General features: G+C 40.1%; 1 protein-coding gene across 1 annotated transcript; it reads left to right on the plus strand.

The window, feature by feature from the left end:
* Positions 1–1,108: 1,108 nt before the first annotated feature.
* On the plus strand, positions 1,109–16,026 carry LOC134534831 (two pore potassium channel protein sup-9). The gene is made up of 5 exons (XM_063373456.1): positions 1,109–1,235; positions 6,945–7,100; positions 9,776–10,119; positions 12,951–13,069; positions 15,759–16,026. Exons 1-5 carry the CDS (start codon positions 1,109–1,111, stop codon positions 16,024–16,026), a joined length of 1,014 nt encoding a protein of 337 aa, XP_063229526.1.
* Positions 16,027–20,073: the final 4,047 nt, after the last annotated feature.

Genomic DNA, 20,073 nt, shown 5'->3' on the forward strand with positions numbered 1-20,073 from the left:
AATTTTAATATACCTATATATACACACACATACATATGTGAGCCTCAGATTGTAGTTGTTTTCATTTCTGTGCTTAGTGTCATAAAAATTATTATCTTTTTTGTCTTTGTACATAATATATTTCGACTAGGCAGGGCGCCACAACAAAATACTAAACCTGTAAGCGCGTCGCGAACTGAAAAATGTTGGGAAACCCTGCCTTAGGGGATGAATATTCAAAAACCCTTTCTTAGTGCTCACGTACGTCATGTAAGGAACTCCTGTGCAAAATTTCATCCTTCTAGACCCGCCGGTTTAAGCTGTGCGTTGTCTGTTAGTCAGTCAGTCAGTGTTAAGAGTTTTATTAATGACACTACCAGCAGATGTCGGATACATCGTGAAATTCAATTGGCAAAAATTAACACTAATATTTTTAATGTGAACGGATTTCACACAGATATGTAAGTGAAGTTAAGATATATTTATTTAGGCGCATTATAAAAAATTATGACAGTAAATTTTTACGATGCGCACGCAGCATGCAACAAAAGTTGACAGGATAAAAAAAAAAGGCTGTGTGTGCTTTTAAATACAATACTTTAGTGATTGATATTGAATACTGGTCCATATTATATGTATATGTATGTATGTATATATATATATATATATATAGTGAATATTAGTGATAGAAATTGTTTCTACAAACTTTTTCAAATGTATTTGTATCTAACTTATAAGTGAGGTTATGTTCCCGGATCCCGGATGTATAATTTGGCTTATAAATTATCACTATTATGTAATAAATAATTAAAATAAATAAATTAGAATAAAGACTCGGCGTATTTATTGATTTTCATTACTAATTATAATTCATCTCGTTTATTTTACTAGATTAAATGATTAATTTTATACGTGTGTTTATATTAACATTGAATACTGAGTATTTTTTTTTAATATGATTGAATTGATAATTAACCAATTGAATTTTTACTATCCCTGCAGTCGTTTTTGTTAATTAAAGTTGTTTTTTTTTTTTTACTACTCCGACTAAGTAGGTATAACTCCTACCGTCCCCTGTTGTGAAGCCAGCCTTGTGCGGGGCTGCGGATCGGGGTCGGCGAACAGCGGCATGAAGAGGCAGAACGTGCGCACCCTGTCGCTGGTGGTGTGCACCTTCACGTACCTGCTGATCGGCGCGGCCGTCTTCGACGCCCTCGAGTCGGACACGGAGCGGAAGAGATGGGAGTTCCTGTCCAGTGAGTGCGACCCTCCACGGCCCCGCGGAGATTAGTCCTCCTCAGGGGCGTAGCCAGGGGGGGGGGGTTAAGGGTTCAACCCCCCCCCCCCCTCCTTAGCACCAAATCTTTAATTAATTTCTTATTCATCAATGAAACAAATTTCATATTAAAATTAATAAAAAATTTACCATTACAATATTTAAATTTAAGCACCGAAAACTGCTAAAATAGCACTATTTTACACCTTAAAATCCAAATTTTCCCGGGGGAGGACCCCCGGACACCCCGCTTTAATACGGGGGGGGGGGGGCGCATGCTTTTTAACACCCCCCATACACAAATTCTGGCTACGCCACTGGCTCCTCCTGCATTCTTTACAAAAGATTTCTTTGGGATGCTGCAAGAAATATATTGTATCTTTGCACAGCACGTGGCAGTGGTTATTTTTTTTTGCACGTATGAAATACGGTTTTCGATATAATACTAAGTATTTCTTAAGAAAATTGGCGCATGATTGATGTTTCACTCATGCAAAAAAAATGGTTTGTCTGTAAAGTCGGTTTATGGACGATAGTTTAACGTGACAACGTCATAACAAAACATTGATGAAATTATTGCATACTTTTATGAATAAAATTTAATCATTTTTATTGAATTATCACTATTTTGTATGGATACAAAGAAGGAGTGAAATGAAATCTACAATTTAATTGATAAATTAACTTTTATTTGCACTCATTAATTCAAATATGTTTATTACTTTAACGAAGAGATTATTTTAACAATAACTTTTATACATGTTTGCTATTTAACTTCTTCCAATCTGTATTATTGTTAAGGATAGGACGATGATAGGAAAAGTAGGAAACGAATGGGAGTAATTCAAGTTTAATGTGCCTCGAAAAAGTCACTTCGATGGTTGTTCCAATTGAGTGGAAGAGAGATAGATGCGGCGCAAGCGTACAATGAGCGTAACGGGACACAGCGTAACGTGACAATGTGCGTAACGGGGCACTTTTTCGTGCGTGCAGCCGGCATTCATCGATTTATTAGACGTTGTCACGTCAAAAAAATTTAAACTATGGAAAAGTTAAATTGAATATTCAAAATTTTGACTTTATTTTGTTGTGACATGCTAATTATGTGCGCAGTTAATACTGGAAAACTATTCAGGGAACGGTTTGCAAATAACCTATTTACTATTGGAAGTAGTACTGTGATAACACAAAGAATAACTGTCCGGGTAAGTATCCGAACCCAGTATTACTGCTAACACTTTTTTGTAGTGATATAGTTTTCATGTAAGTAAATGTACGAATGTACGAATATCTGAAATTTTACATTAATATTTCTGTTTCACTTACAAATAAGTTTACTGTGCTTTAAAATGTTATTTTGCTTATGATCGAGTAATCCTATTTATTGCAAGTAAGCCAAAGTTCTTTAAAGACCAGTGGGTAGTCCTATCAGTTTAATCTTTTTACTCACGAAATTAATTTACTTAACTCCAAATCACCCATCATTGCCGTATATTTTCATACGGGCAGAATGTAACACATGATCTAACGGATTAGAGTTTGATATGCTATCACATGATCAAATTCAGTTAAGATTTTATTAATGTGGGGAGAACTGGGTTCGTAATGGATAGCCCAATTAGTTTTTACTGTACAGTTTTATTGACAGGGCCGGAACTAAGGGGGGGGCATGGGGGGCATGTGCCCCGGGCGGCAAATATCAGGGGGCGGCAAAATATGAAAAGTGGTTCACTAAAACAAGTTGAAACTAGTCATTAAAAAAAGTTTTGAAAGTGTACATATCGCAACCAATAAGTTAGCCAAGAAATTAAGAAATTCTATTTAACTTGATTATGCATAATTTGTAAATATATTCGTACTTCAAATGTGTTACTTCACTCTAAGAAACAAGTATTACCATAATTCGTGGTCTGGAGTGAGTAAAACCATTGCGATGAAAGCTGGCATCTCAAGGACCCGTTGCGCGGGTGATCACTTGGCTGAGCAAGATGTAGCCCTTTCTATGATAAAGACCCTCATTTTTCCAGCCCCTACTCAGTCTCTCCTGTGTTTTCGTACCATGTGCGTCTCTGCCTGAGGAAGGGAGCATATAGCAGTTCCCGAAACGTCGCTTGTTTCCTTTTTTGGAAAAACTATGGTGTTTGTTTCGTATTTTCGTTTTGTCGTGTTATTGTCTCGTTTCAACTGTTGTGCTGAATTTTTTTGGGTTCAATATTTTTGTGCTGTCATCATTTATGGGGTTTTTATCGTTCTACTCTGTTTTGGAAAACTATTGTGTTTGTTTCGTCTTTTCGTTTTGTCGTGTTTTTTGTCTCGTTTCAACCATTGTGCTGAATTTTTTTGGGTTCAATATTTTTGTGTCGTCATCATTTGTGGGTTTTTTTCGTTCTCTTAGTAAATTTTTGTTTGTTTTTCTTTGTTTGTTGACCATATTCCTGTTACGGAATAGTTTGGGGTGTTTATATCCTGTTGACAACAGCAATTTTTTGCTTAATTTGTGCTTTTTGTATTTTGGTTATTTTTACTTATTTATTTATTTTATTTTTTAGTTTTCTTCTACAGAAAAAGTGCTTAGCAATGGCGTATGTCCAAAAAACTTACATCAAGTAATGATGGAAGTCATTGACAGATTAATTATGTAACTGAGAAACAGGTTTAAGGCTTTGGAGAACATTAACAATAAGTTTGGATTTTTAAGTGGTGTTCAAATTCATAAAATGGAGGTAGAAGATTTAAAAGTCAAGCAGCAGAATTAGGAAACACAGTGCCGATCTTAACAAAGAAGAATTCGTATTTGAAATTGAAAGTTTTAAGCACCATGCATTAACAGTAGACTATGAATTAAAAGATGCTACAGCATCAACAATGTTGAGCCTTATCTACAAAAATAAACTGGAGGAGGCACATCCTAACATTAATACTGCTCTGAGAATGTTTCTCACCCTTCCAGTTACAATTGCGTCAGGTGAAAGAAGTTTTAGTAAACTTAAACTTATTAAAAGCTATTTGAGAAGCACGATGGGCCAGCAGAGATTAACAAATCAAAGTATTATATCTATTGAACACAAACGAGCTGTTTTTATCAATTTTGATGATATTATTAACACTTTTGCAGCTAATCATGCTCGAAAAATTAAATTTTGAATTGAATTTCTTTGTATGATTATCAATACAATATTATACTTAATTCAGAATCACATGTTCCTTATGTAATTTTAGTACTTAATAAACTTATTGGTAAGACATTAATTTTCACTGTAGTGCAAACAATAAACAATAGTTAAATAACAGTCTATTTCATTATAATAAAAAAATGTAATTGTATTAGTTTTCCAATTTGTGTACTTGATAAATAAAAGTTCTCAATTATGTATAAGTGAATGGTATCATTTCAACCACCGCTTCTAACGAAAAAGTGTATTATATAATGTTGGTAAGGAGGGGGCGGAAAATTAAGCTTTGCCCCCGCCCCCCCTAACGAATCTCCTAGTTCCGGCCCTGTTTATTGATTACTATTATTTACAGTAATAATAAATAATTCTACTCAAAAATGTCTAATCACCAATTTCTCTCAATCAAGAATGTTTATTCCCAAGTCACTCAGTGTCTCAAGTTCTTACACATCGCACCTCTCGCGCAACTCTCGCCGCAGCACTTGTCGCACTCCGTCGCCGCCGTCGCACTTCCCTTCGCATGGGATCCGCTCGGAACTTCCGTGGAGGCCGGCGTCGCGGCTTAAATAGGGTCCGGCAGCCTTTCCAGAACCGACGAGTGCAGTCAGGTCCAGTCGCGTCATCCCGCGCCAACCCAACGCCCGAAGCGTCGAGAATTGCGTCGTCAGCCCACGCGACGGCCCGTGGAATTCCCCAGGCTACCCAAAGACAGATAACGACGCCGAGGCAGGACGATCGATATGCGGGGTGCAGAGGGGGAGGGGGTTAGCGACGACCAGTGGCGTAGCCAGGATTTGTGTATGGGGGGTGTTAAGAAGCATCCCCCCCCCCCGTATTAAAGCGGGGGGTCGGGGGGTCCTCCCCCGGGAAAATTTTGATTTTAAGGTGTAAAATAGTGCCACTTTAGCAGTTTTTGGTACTTAAATTTAAATATTGTAATGGTAAAATTTTTATTAATTTTTAATATGAAATTTTTTGAGTTATGAATAAGTAATTTAATTAAATATTTGGTTCTAGGGGGGGAGGGGGTTGAATCCCTAAACCCTCCCCCCCCCCCCACACACTTTCTGGCGACGACCCTTGTAATCCGGCCGGGACGCGTGGCATGTCTTATGTCAATGGCGGCCACGTGATACGCGCCTGACGCCAGCCAGCACCGAACATTGGTTTGTTGAATCCCTCCATCACTCACGTGATATATAGCCAATCACAAGGTAATTTTTTTTTATTATTCGTTTGACAAATCCTCACCAATCCATGGACTGCATGGATGAGCATTCGCGGTTTAAACAAGCTTCAGTTGAAATCTTATTTTTGAAAATGCTCTTTTCCAAGCAACTTGTATTCAGTCCTTACAGCGGTCCTAACTTTTGTGTGTTTCCACTAATTGACGTTGTGACACTGAACGTGCTGTTTTCGGGAAGATTGTAACAAGCAGTCCCTACAAAACTAGAACGTCCGTGTGATTAACTGGTAGCACTGATGTTTCCGAGTATAGACGGACAAACGGACGGACAGTCGATGGTTGTGAATACGGTGAAGAAACTCTTGCGTAGGGCCCATTCATCTACCCTCCAGCTTTTACCGTGCGGCATTGGTTTGATTAGTCAAGATTTTAAAATTAACATTATTAGAATATTCTTGTAACAAAATCAACAGACACACTAGCGAATAATATAATTTTATATTTATTTATGTATTACGATTCTATTTTGTGGTGTGAAAATCATATATGTAGCTCTTATTGAAAAACATAACTTGTACCCACCCATTCCCGCACCACTGGAAAAATGAAACGGTTTTGGGGCCCACTGTTTACAAGAGGCTAAATCAGGTTTCAAATAGTTTTTGATGTGTAAACATCTTGGCTCTTGGTAGACGGCATTTGGTGGGAGTAATTTCGTGAATACGACGGAAGTAAAGGAACTGAAATGTGTGAAAGACGTTGCGGCTATCTGTGGCGGATGGTGTGAACCAAAGTTCGCAAAGCCAAAGTAAAACTTTAAAGTATTAACTATTAAATTAATTTTAACAAGATGGGTAGTATTTCAATTAAAAAAATAATAATTTATTTCTAAAATCAGTTACAAAGACGTTTCGTTATTTTTTTAAAGTTATTTTTTTTTTTTTTTCGTTTTCATCGCAGCAGTTTCATTAAATAATTTAAAATTGTTGTCTGCAAATCGAATGAATCAATAGTCGACGTAGCTGCTGTGGCAGTGAATTCTAACGGCGGATACGAAAACTAGGGGTGTTTCGCGTCCATAAATGTAGTTGAAAACCCAATTTACACACACATATATAGCTCGGTATTACTTTAAAGAATTATACGTTAAATTTCGTGTCCGAGTTTCGTATTATATAAGAGTATCTGATACATGAGAACACTTGAATTTGCTCGTTGCCGAGGTTAGATATTTACACATCACTGACGAGTACTGAAACTTAGCTGTCAGCAGCTGCAGTTCGAGAGCGACGACCGGCTCGAGACGTGAGCCCCCCGTGTGTTGTTCCAGGCGTGAAGGAGAACCTGGTCAGGAAGTACAACATCACGCCTGAGGACTACCGCATGATCGAGATCGTCATCATCGAGAACAAGCCCCACAAGGCGGGCCCGCAGTGGAAGTTCGCCGGCGCCTTCTACTTCGCCACGGTGGTGCTGGCCATGATCGGTATGGAGGCCTGAGGTCCGCCCCGAACAGTTCCGAACAGTCCCGAACATTCCCGAAGTAACGCCGCTCGCGCGTGCAACTTCGCCTTCCGAATAGAAACATCCCTGGTTACAAAACCCAGAACTGGACAAAATATAAAGCGGACCACGAGTCCAAGCTCCCAACCCCAGCATGGTAGACTCTATCTATGTACTCTGTCCCAACTCTTAATCCAGACCATCCTCTGTCTCCTGTGTGCTCCTACACTGAATGCATGCAAACTTGTACACCCGCATGACAGTGCCCAGGGTCTTCTCTGTGTATATGCAGGTTTTACCTGTGCCCAAATTACCTAGTACATAGTTATAGTCTATAATTAAGAGTGCGGGGACTTAGTCACGGCTGTCCAATCCCCTCCTAGCACACGATGCATGCGACCCTCTCCCTGCATGGCTAGAAGTATAGGCTTCGGCCTGAGACGCACCAAGGTCCCTCCCCGACCCGGGCTCATCTTACAAATAAAACTAGTTTTAAGTTAGTTTTAGGGGGGGGGGGGGGGTATTTTGCGACTTTTCCATTTACAACTTTAGAGAATTTTAAATGTTGTTGACAAAACGAAACCAACCTTTCATTACGATCACAAAAACAAGCAAAACCCTACTCTCTAGAGGAAAAAAAAAAAGAACGATATTTTGGAGAGAATTTTATTTATGTTACACCTCTAAGCTAACCATAACCTACATTTTACGTTTACAACAGAAAAATAAAACAATCATCTCGATTATATATTATTTTTCTTAAAGAAACTATTCATTCCAACATGGCGAAACAAATGTATCACCCTTTCCCATGTTGACTTCCCCCCCTCCCCCTCCTCTAACCTTCCGCCTCATCCACCACAATTAATAGTCCGGTTTTATGTGAATGTAAGTAAAGCTGTCTCTTAGGCCCGTTCTACAATGGCACGGAAACGAAGAAGGATCACAGAACAGTTTTTCTGCAACAGCACGAAGACGGAAACGGACCCGTATCGATTAGATCTTCCTTTAAGTTGCTGCGTGCGACCAATAGAAGCCGACTACTTGGCTGCGTGGTAGCCATGTCTGTTCATGTTCTACATACGTTAAAAATGGTTTCAAATTCAAGAATATGTAGGGTTCTATTATTACTCTGTCAATTATTTTTATTATATATGTAAAATTTGCCCGTGCTATGATCTTAAAGCACAATACAGGATGTTCATAAAATAATGTCCAAAGTTTCAAAGGTATATTATAAATGTTTAATTTGGACTATTTTTAACAAATATACATCAAATTGAAGTTATACTAACCTAGTTTTTCTTACAAATGTTCAATATAGTCACCTTTAGTTATATGGCACACATCCAACCTAAAGTACAATTCTTCCCGAACACTTTAGTTAACACGCCCGGAGTAATGGAAGCAATAGCCTCTTCAACTATATGTCTCAACTCTGGCAAGTCATTTGGTTGCGGCGGAAAGTAGACACGATATTTTTTTTTATAAAGCCCAAATGAAAAAAAAAATCGCATGGCGTTAGGTCAGGTGAACGTGGAGGCCGGCGAAATAATAGCTCCGTTGTCCCGGATTGCCTATACCATCGGCGAATGTTTTTGCCACCTGTGCGATCGCAATTAAACTTTAAACGAAACGCACGTTGGACGGAAATTACAGATTCGTTCTTAGCAAATTGCACAACACTAAAATAAAACGCTTTAACGCTCAGGAGTCGCCATTTTGCGTAGGTGGCGCTAGAAGCGAGAAAACAACAAAGCAGTACTTACTCGCGCATGCGCTTGTCTAACAATGTTTGTGACAGCCGACCTCCGTAGCGTAGTCGGATGCACACCAAGCTTACGACGCGAGGGGTACTGGGTTCGAATTCCGGGTAAGGCATAGGTGTTAAATCTACGTACGGATAAATGATTGATGATATGACAATAGAAGGCTTCAATTAAGAAAAGGCATCTAGTGCTGGTTGTTGTGGGCGGAAGCCGATAACAATACAACCAATTTAAAAAAAAAAATTGTGACCTTGTATCAACACACTATAACGCTTTTACAGTGTTACAGTTGATACTATTAAACATTATAACTGGGACATTCTTTTATGGACATACTGTACTTTTTTTTTATTAAATGAATATTTCGTAACCTTGTAATGCAATGTCGTTGGTTGGCATCTGTTGCGTTTCCGTGCCTTGTGCGAGCAGCAGACGCGATCCTTCTGCGTCTCCGTGCCGCCTTTGTGTGTGTGTGTGTATATATATATATATATATATATATATATATATATATATATATATATATATATATATATTGAAGAGTATATATATATATATATATATTGAAGAGTTCGACACTTGTCCGCTAGGGACCACCACAAGTAGATGCCCTAGAGATGGTGGCGATTGCGGCGGTGAATTAACCAACTACCTCAAACCGTATTAGAAATTTTAACCTGGGCTGGCGACTTCTATACAGTGTATATGCGTTACGACAGCGCACTGCAGCGGCGAAGTTCCCAAGCTGCTCATCATATGTTCCTGAAAAACGTAGAGTAAATCCTATCCACTCGCGACTTCTATACAGTATATATATATTCAAAGGGTGCCACCGGCAGAAGGGGTGCCCGGAAAGAGACGAGGAGGCGGCGCGGGGCGACTGTTGCAGGCTACGGCCACTCCACGCCGGTCACCATCGGCGGCAAGGCGTTCTGCATGGCGTACGCCATGGTGGGCATCCCGCTCGGCCTGGTGATGTTCCAGAGCATCGGCGAGCGCCTCAACAAGTTCGCGAGCGTGCTGATCCAGCGCGCCAAGCGCTACCTGCAGTGCCAGAAGACGGAGGCGACGGAGATGAACCTGATGCTGGCCACCGGCATGCTGTCCTCCGTCATCATCACGACCGGCGCCGCGGTCTTCTCCAAGTACGAGGGCTGGAGCTACTTCGACAGCTTCTACTACTGCTTCGTCACGCTCACCACCATCGGCTTCGGCGACTACGTGGCGCTCCAGGTCGCGCACTCTTTACAGGGGCCAGGGACGTCGCGACGTTTTCTTGATGGGGGGGGGGGGGAGGGCAGGGCCGGTGCAAGGTAAATTGGCGCCCTAGGCGAAAAACCTTAATGCCCCCCCCCCCCCCCGGGCCGGACACCCAAAAAAAAAAAAATTTTCCTTGCCTCAAAATACATCACGTAAACCTAAGATTTTGTCAACAATCAAATATAAGCAGGCTTTGTGTTTTTTTTTTTTACTTTTTTACTTATTACAAATCATAAACAGGTGTCACCGTGGACTTTAAATAATTATTACTTATATCAATATAAACATTCCAAACTGTTACAAAAATCCATTTTCATCTAGTTTCAATAATCGTTAAACATATTACATCAGCTGTTGTGTGTCGTGCTGCGCCGCCCCCGGTTACTTGGCGCCCTAGGCTACTTGCCTAGTTCGCCTATATGGACGCGCCGGCCCTGGGAAGGGGGGGGGGGGCAAAAGATGTATCACACTTACCTCAGTCCTAGAGCGGAGGGTCCGGGGGCTCTCCCCCGGAAAAATTTGGAATTTTAGATGCAAAATGATGCTTTTTAATGAGTTTCCGAACCAAAATATTAAATCTACCATTCCAAGAATTTGATGACGTAGTATGTATTAAATATGGATTAAAATATCGTGGGTAATGGGTGACAAATAACCTAAACCCATGTGATTGTGATCTACCCCTTAGATTCAGTCTTGGAATTTAATGTCAATAGATATTTCTTTGGTTCCTTAACCTGAGAACATTGGTAGCTTGAACATATTATTTCTAATCAATGTAATCACCAATGCAACGTTTGTAACTACTGGTTGAGAAAAATACTACTAGGACCAAACATCTATTCTGGGAAAAGGAGGGGGGCGAAATGCTACTCTCGCCGCCCTCCCCCCCCCCCCCCCTGTTCCGACGTCCCTGAAAGGGGCCAATTGGCTACATACTACCATACGTACGTGATCAAGGGACCGGTATTGGTCTGCATTCAGTGAATTCATGTGGTTTTTTTTTTCAATCATGAATAGGTAATTTTACATTTTTAGTCAGAACTGAAGATTTTTGTATTTTGAAACCCAGTTGCCACGAAATAGTTCGCAACACTACTACAAACACATGGCTATGTTTGTCTTTGCATGTATGAAATACGTCTTCCGAGATAATACAGACTATTTCTTACGAAAGTTGGCGCATCATTTTACATTTCAATTATTGCTTGAATAAATCATTTTTTTTAAAACCCGGAAAAGCTAATCAAATATTCAATAATTTGAATTGATTTTGTCTTATCGTGCTTATTAATTTGCGCAGTTAATGTTGGAAAGATATTCAGGGAACGGTTTGGAGCATTGTAGGTACTGGGACAACAGAAAGCACAAATTCCCGGGTGATAATTTATTGTGTGTGTACAAATTTACAAATGTCTGTAATTTTACATGAATATTTCTGTTCCATTAACAAAATGCACCGTACGCCGATTCTTGTGTTTTGCGCATGAAGCTGTAGTCTATTGTGATATAATTAAGGATTATGATCTTCAGATGAATACCTACGAATGAAAAAATTTCCTCAAGACCTGAAATCGTTTGCTCGCATTGTGATATGCGAGTTTTTGTTTGACCAGGATCTTTCGACGTATTAAATTGAACCAGCAAGTATCATGTACCACAATTTCATGCTATCAGGATCAAGGAATAAACTTGGATAATGATAGGGAACGTTTACCGTAGAATTAATAGAAAACCTTACGATTTATGCGATCACAGATACAGTTATGACCACAGTAACTTTAACAACATGAGAATTTTTTTAAAGTTGGACATTAAGTAATAGCGAGAGGACCCAACATAATTATTTGCACCTGGCTCTGACTCTCTGTCATATAATTTCTCTCAAATTTGACAATTCTCAATAGTAACACCAGTGGTACACATTTACAAATTTTCACTTGCAAAGCACTACATGATGTTTATTTGCGAACACCGATAACCACATGAAGTTGTTTACAAACACTGTAGCATAACAGAACAACTGTAGCATAACAGACTTTGCGGATCCCTTGTATTTTAGATAGGAGCCTTACCGCAAGGCCTGTCCTTTTCTAAAGAAAAAAAAACACGCGATTTGAAAGCTTCTCAATATATCCGAGTGATGTCTTTTTACGATAAGATGAGTAGTTATGTTTTCGTATTTGGTTTTTTAAATGTATGTTTTATCAGAGTTGAAATGGTCACAACACGTGTTTTCAGGATAATATTTAGGCATGAAACACCTCGTGTAGATTCTTCAAACCACTCATGGGACGTAAATTACACCCTTATCTTCATTTCTCAGCAATATAATGTAATGGTTACAGCTCAGATCTCATAGTTGGCCTATGCACGACGAGAAGACTGCGCGCCAGTTCACAGCCTTGTGCTTAAAGGCTATACCGCACTAGAAGCACCAGCGAGCATCGTACTTACCATCCCGCCTCACTAACACAAATAAACCCCTGACGAGGCGGGCCCCGATTGCACCCGGTGGCATTCGTTGCCTAGATAGATAGATGGTATAGTGTATAGATTAAGTCTTAGAAACACAGCACCCATTAGCTTATTAGGTACTATATTTCTTATCAGAAGTTAATTATCTCTATACCACATCTTCCTTCAATTAGTCAGTAATGATGTTTCTTTCGTTTGACTACATGAAGCAGTAAGAAATTCACATTTGTTCGAAAGCTCTAAGAACATCATTGTTGTGTTCATACTGACAGTTAACATCAAAAGTGAATTTCTTGTTAGTGACGTGAAATGTTTTCGTGTTGCAGAACGACCAAGCGCTTATCAACAAACCTGGATATGTGGCACTCAGCTTGGTGTTCATCTTGTTTGGACTGGCCGTGGTTGCAGCTAGCATTAACCTCTTGGTGCTGAGGTTCATGACCATGTAAGTAGGCTACACAAGTTGTATAAAAAAAGGGTTTCAGGCGCCATGAGGAGCCGTCCGCTATAATGGATTGTAACGGCCGCCATCTTGGATGACATTGCACCTGACCCAGTCGCCATTTTGAATTACCTTTACCCCAGGCGCCATTTTGAATTACCTTTACCCCAGTCGCCATGTTAGATTCCACTATCTCGGATTATTACATCACGGCCACAATATTGTTTTCCTCTGCTGGAGAATGCAATCTTGTAATATCTGCGAGAGATCACCATCGTGTATGATGTAATTTCCGCCATATTATTTCATTCTGCTGGATGCCGACATCTTTATTTATATTGCTTGTGCCTAGAATGCGCCAGCATCGCTCCGTTTCATGCACATGAGATCGATGTTTATTACCTACCAGTGTTTTTATTGCCCTTATTGATATATTAAATAAAATGTTTTCTACGAAATACATCGGAAGTGAAGTGATTCGAACCATGACAGAGTGGACCTATTGTTAAAATTTATTGCACAGTCTATTCTATAAAGTTTCCCTTTGTCTTTGCGAACTTTGGTTCACACCATCCGCCAGAGATGGCAGCACCGTGGCAACATATTACCGTTCCATGCAACTTACGTTCCATTCACGAAATTACTCTTACCAAATGACAAATACAGAAAGTTAAGATGTTATACATAAAAAAAAAAATATCTTACGAACTGACAAAAGCTGCATCCAAATACTAGTCTCATGGATCCATTAGCTAAAGGATCCACTCTATAAGTGCATCGTAGTGGACGCGGCCATCTTGTCGTTGCTTCCGAATTCTCACAAGGGATGCATCGGCATCCCTATGTAAATGCGTACACTCGCATCCACTGATGCGTCCTTACATCCATTACCTTCGGATACATGTTTTATTATGTTTATTTATAATATTAATTTAGATTTTTGGCATAAGATTTGTTACAGAATTCTATAAGCATAAGTGATAACTCAAATAAGAATTACCGAAACGAAAACTTAAACTTAATTATATTTATAAGTATTTTTAATATTTTGAAATTCATAAAAAAAAATTATTTTGAACGCTATAATTTATAACATCTATGCCACAATAAACATTTTTTTTAAATTGGTTGTTGTTATTTACGTTTTACTAAATATTCGTAGATATCACGACTCAAAATGGTTGCATGCACATTAGTGCGACCAACTGTTAAGAGGTGGTTCTAGCAGTAAACGTATTCGGATACCATCCATCCATTATAAATGCATCCTTTACACAGGGCCGGTGTAAGGTAAATTGGCGCCCTAGGCGAAAAACCTTTAAGCCCCCCCCCCCCCCCCGCCTTTTGCCGGACACCCAAAAATAAATTTCCTTGCCTCAAAATACATCACGTAAGCCTAAGATTTTGTCAACAGTAAGCAGGCTTGTGTTTTTTTTTTTTTTTTTACTTTTTTACTTATTACAAATAATTAGAGACCGGAAAAATTCGCAGATTCATTCGGCGATAGGCTAGAATTCAAATGCATATACGTCTCAGATGATTTTGCTATTGGCTTACTGTTCATGTGGACGAATCTCAACCAGTTATAAAACCTCAACCAAAGAAGGATCGAATCACAGACGAACCAGCCGAGACGACTCACGAGTCCGCAGCCAATGAACTTGCGTTATTTGCCCGAGTGTACAGGGGGGATGTGTGCAGTCTATCCGGAAGGCCATCGAAACCGCGAATTTTTCCGGTCCCTATCAAATCATAAACAAGGTCACCGTGGACTTTTAAATAATTACTTATGTATCAATATAAACACTCCAAACTGTTACAAAAATCCATTTTTCATCTAGTTTCAATAATCGTTAAAAATATTATATGAGCTGTTATGTGTCGTGCTGCGCCGCCCCCAGCTACTTGGCGCCCTAGGCGGTTGCCTAGTTCGCCTAAATGGACGCGCCGGCCCTGCCTCTACATTGTGGCTTACGTGATGCAGTGGCGTAGCCAGGATTTGTGTATGGGGGGTGTTAAGAAGCATGGTTCCCCCCCCCCCCCCCCGTATCAAAGCGGGTGGTCCGGGGGGTCCTCCCCCGCGAAAATTTGGATTTTAAAGTGTAAAATAGTGCTATTTTAGCAGTTTTCGGTACTTAAATTTAAATATTGTAATGGTAAATATTTTCTTAGTTTTAATATGAAATTTGTTTGAGAGATGAATAAGAAATTAATTAAAGATTAAGTGCTAAGGGGGGGGTGGGGGTGGTTTGAACCCCTAAACATCCCACCCCTCCCCCTGGCTACGCTCTTATCAAAGCCCCTTTCTTCAAAAATGTGCATAAATTATGTTTCAAACCTAGACAAATACACTTATGCATATTAGTAAAGATTAGTATAAAACCATAATTTATGCACGGTTTTTCAAGAAAGGGGCTTTGATAACAGCATCGTTGTCTTACATATCAAGCAAGCAAGCATCATTTCGAAATCTATATTAGTTAATTAGTTATAAGCAGAATGAAAATAGCATTGAATCTTATGAGGTTAACGCGGGTTGCGTAGTGCCCCTGAAACACTGGAGTGGCCTCTAGCCACAATGTAAAGGATGCACTTATAACGGATGGACGGATGGATGGTATCCGAATGCGTTTACTCCTGGGACGGACACAGCTGTGAGGGTCGACGGGGGGGCTCGGGGCGGTTGTGCCAGGAACGCGGAGGACGTGCGCCGCGAGGACAACGAGCTGCAGGCCGCCTCGCACCACGTGCTCACCCTGGACGGCGAGGTGGTGGCGGTGAACGGCAAGCTGCTCGCCGGCCACGTGCTCGTCGGCGCCAGCGACGACCTGGACCAGGTGTCGGCGTGCTCGTGCACGTGCCTGGGCCCGGCGCGCTGCCAGAACCACCTGCTGGCGCTGGAGCCGGGCTACCGGCCGTCGTCCCTGGCCAGCCTGCGCATCAAGAGGGCGTCCGTCTAGTAGACGGACCTCTCGCGTCTCCCGCTTGCACAAGTCGCGGCCAGATATTCATTTCATTATATATATATACATGGGGCAGTAGCGGATCCAGAGGGGGGGCTAAGAGGCTCAAGCCCCCTCCCCCCCCCAAAAGCATCTGGGTCCACTATTGTTTTAGTGTTTGCCTTGATAAAGCCTAGCCTCAGCTGGGTCGAGCCCCTCCCAAACCAAAATCTTGGATCCACCACTGACAGAGGGGGCAAGGGTATTTGGCCCCCCATCCGAAAGCTTGAAGTGGGGGCAAACGGGGGCAAAGAAAGTGCTGTGTAATCAATTTTTTTTAGATAGTAAAACTGCTTAAAAAGCACCATTTTCCACCTTGAAATACAAATTTTTTCCCGGGGGAAGGACCCCTGGACCCCCCTTCCTCCCCCCCCCCCGCTTCAATAGGGGGGATCGATGATTCTTTATAAAAAATAAAGGTATATTGCCCCCCCCCCTTTTGGAAATTTAGTTGTTGCGCCCCTGTGTGTGTGTGTGTGTGTATATATATATATATATATATATATATATATAGAGAGAGAGAGAGAGAGAGAGAGAGAGAGATAGAGAGATATAGTGAGAGTTACGAAGGTGGAAAAATTGGTTCTATGGATAGCCCACAATTTTATACAGTTTCATTTACTACTAAATATTCACATAACTAATTAAATCAACACACTTTAATGTATGTTCACAAATCACTAAGGCCAGTAATCCAAGACACAAAAATAAGAGTGAATGTTGGTGTTGGAATATGCTGCACCTGTACCATACAGCCATATTCCTAGTGCACGTCAGGACACTGCCAATCTCTCTTTTTTTTTTTTTTTTTTTTTTTTTTAGGCAATGGATTTCGTTGTCCTATATGTTTGCCGTTCTGTTGTTGCCCAAATTCCGCGCATGTGCAGAGATCTTTTTTTTTTCTCGTTGATTTCGTCCAGTTGGCTGAAACCGCAGTGACGTTACAAACGGTTAGAGACAGGGATAGATGCGCAACAGCACACCATCATAGTTTCACGATGCTCATTGGCTGAATGGGTCCGACGCCACGTGGAGGATGTCGAGCAGGCGGAAGTTGCCCAGCTAGCGCAGCAGTGTGCTGTGATAAAATAAACTCGTCATTGTGAAGAAACTATAAGTAGAGATACGGAAATTTCGCGCATTCATTAAGTCGCAAGCTAGAATGCAAACCTTCACACTCTCGCACTGTGTTCATGATTGGACCGCAGTTATTCTGACACGCCCCTCTACGACCCGTGAGCCAGCGATGTCCAGCCAGGAGAGAAGTGAGCGAATCAGGTAGTGACAATTAACAAGGATAAAAAGGTTCTCGCTAAGTAATCAACAAATGGGAAAGCAAACATTGGTAAAGCACATCCATGACTTTGAATTCTACTCTGAGACAAGAAGAATCCACGAAATGTCAGGGTCCCTAATATTCAAACTAAGTAACTTTTTGTACGTTTTATTTATTAATGCACATAGACTCTAATAGTTAAGTTTTTAATACAGCAGGAAAAAAAGTCACACAGTGATTTTAAGGTTTGGCAGGTGATTTGGTACAAAATAATTACGCAATTATACAGCTTGGGGATGAAATAGATTATTCCATTTTTTACTTTGAATTTCCAGTTATATCATGATAATTTTGTTTATTTTATATTTATTTTATTTGCAGTTACTGTATTCATTTCTAAATGATGTGAAACCCATTGTGTTTTGATTCAATTCACTGTGACCTAGCACTGACCAGAATTAAATGGGTCTTTGGGCTGAATACCTCCCATGGATACGGTTATACTTTTTACAGTTTGTGTACTTGGCAATTTTTCCTTTTAATATCTTTTCAAAGTTTTGAAAACTTTTTTCTTTGTTCAGTTTTCTTAGTATTATGTAGGTCCTTACTCTTGTTAAACACAAAATAACTACAAAGGGAACTTTGAGTCTAACAGGTTCAGGGAGTTTTGTGACTTTTTTTTAGCGAGTTTGTCAAATAAAAGATCTGTATTCAAAAGATTTTCCTATGCATACTATAAAATTCTGTTTCAAGCTGTGTTGTAATTTTCATTAGCTCTTCGCATGGATACAATTAATTACCTCATGATATGTGATGGAACCAATCTTAGTTCATTTTCACCGATTTGGTTAGCAGACTTTACACCAAGGTGGGTACATTTATCCCGAAATTTATATGCAATGTAGCCTGCAATATATTTTAAATGTGAATTTTACTATTTCTTTTTGTTCGAAATTTCCAATCAAACTTTACAGTTCTGTTGTCATTTCAAAAATTACGAGTTGACTAGTGCACAGGTTGACATCTAAAGAAACATCACTTGCTTCAGTCATGTTGCTACCGCCCTGTTGCTTTACTCCAGCAACACCGCGGTCAACAATCTGTCCTCACACTCTTGCCCCAAGGAGGGTCAAACTTCGCGCGGGTGGCACGATCCCACCGCACGCGACTGTACAAAATATAGTTCCCCTTTTCGTTCCGCAAGTGTGAGATGCTTTAAAACCCCAAACAATGTAAGAGCAGGATTCAAATTCTTCAATTTTCTCATGGCTGTTACTGAGTAGCATGATTCAAACTAACTCCTAAGAACATTAAACTATAACTCTATATTTACATGTACATTATTTAATTCACTTGATTGGCACAACAAAATATTAAATGAAAGGTCCTTGGGTCTCTATAGTTCCAGTGCGTGTACTTTTACGGTATTGTGCATGAACTCGTTTGCTTTCTGTCTCGAGCAATCACGGCCTAAGTGGGTATTGTTGCACCTCTCGTAAAAAGCATCCAAAAATAAAGTACGTCCAGTTCAAAAAAACTAGTAAGACACGGGCCCGCCCTTCACCTATTCCGGCAACAAGGTGTATGTGAGTCGACTCCTTACTTGATATGCGTTGACCGGGCCCCAGCTGGTCGCCCACGCGTGTCGCGGCCGCCAGCTCTCGCCGGCCATGTTGCTGTCGTCGCTGGCTCGCAAGTCCCGTCTCACAGGCTCGCGCGCCACCGCTCTGCGCGTCACTCCGCCATGTCATCGTCGCGCACCTTCGACCGTCCTCGGGATTGCTCGGAACACCCAGTACCCACTCAACCCTTGGCGTCCATTTAGCAAACGATTTCAGTTTTCTAATTAAACACAAAAATAAGTACTTCTTCAAAGAAAATAAACCCACGTAGGCAATAGCTAACTAAACAATGAAGAAAGTTACCGGATCCGGTAACAATGTATTCATCAAGATATGGCTTGTTCCTTTAGTGATGAGTGTTAACATTTTCTGTATTATGCAGATTTCAATGTTTTTATCCAAGGGCTCAACTAATTTTTTTTTCTGCGTTTGATTCTATATTCTTGCTTTATGTGAATACAGCAGAAGAGTTTTTTTTTCCCCCAAGAATTTACCATTTTAGTCTGTATTTGAAATCAAGTGGAGTAGGGTGGTCATTTGACCCTCCCATACCTCGTATGTAGGAAAAGAAATTTTCTAATGTGTTAATTTGTTAATTTCTAATTTTCTGTATGTTAACATATAGTTAATGCCACAGTAAGAATGTAAATAGGTAAACATTTACAGCAAAGAAATGTTGCTGACGATAATTACTTTTTGGAACTGAATCAAGGAGGACTTGGTTACCCACTTTCATAGCAGACACTACTTGAGTAACTTCATTCACAAGGGTGGTTTTATTGACGGTATCTGTCCCGAAAGCTTTGCACCCATCATGACTCCCAAATTTTGATTTAGAATTGAAGAGATTCTGGCTTGGACTAGAACTCTCTCTTGGCTCATCAATGTGAAGTTCACAAGCTAGCAGAATCTTTTTATGTATTTTTTTAAAATTTTTTTTTTCAATTTTAAATTTTTTATTAATTTTTATTTATTAAATATTTTTTTTTTGTAATTTTATGATATCAAAGAAAACGATTGGCAGTTTTATCTGTGTGCTCCCGATTATTCTTGACAATATTATGATGGTTTTCTCCGTGTGCTCCTGATTATTCCTGTGGTTCCTTC

This window comes from Bacillus rossius, chromosome 8, assembly GCF_032445375.1.
Source record: "Bacillus rossius redtenbacheri isolate Brsri chromosome 8, Brsri_v3, whole genome shotgun sequence".
In the NCBI taxonomy this organism is placed as follows: Eukaryota; Metazoa; Arthropoda; class Insecta; order Phasmatodea; family Bacillidae; genus Bacillus; species Bacillus rossius.

Excerpts from the sequence above, each read along its gene's own strand:
- LOC134534831 (XM_063373456.1), top strand. The coding sequence starts at position 1,109 with ATGAAGAGGCAGAACGTGCGCACCCTGTCGCTGGTGGTGTGCACCTTC. Across the intron at positions 1,236-6,944 it reads GAGATGGGAGTTCCTGTCCA|GCGTGAAGGAGAACCTGGTC; the intron begins GTGAGTGCGACC and ends GTGTTGTTCCAG. Across the intron at positions 13,070-15,758 it reads GTGCTGAGGTTCATGACCAT|GAACGCGGAGGACGTGCGCC; the intron begins GTAAGTAGGCTA and ends CGGTTGTGCCAG.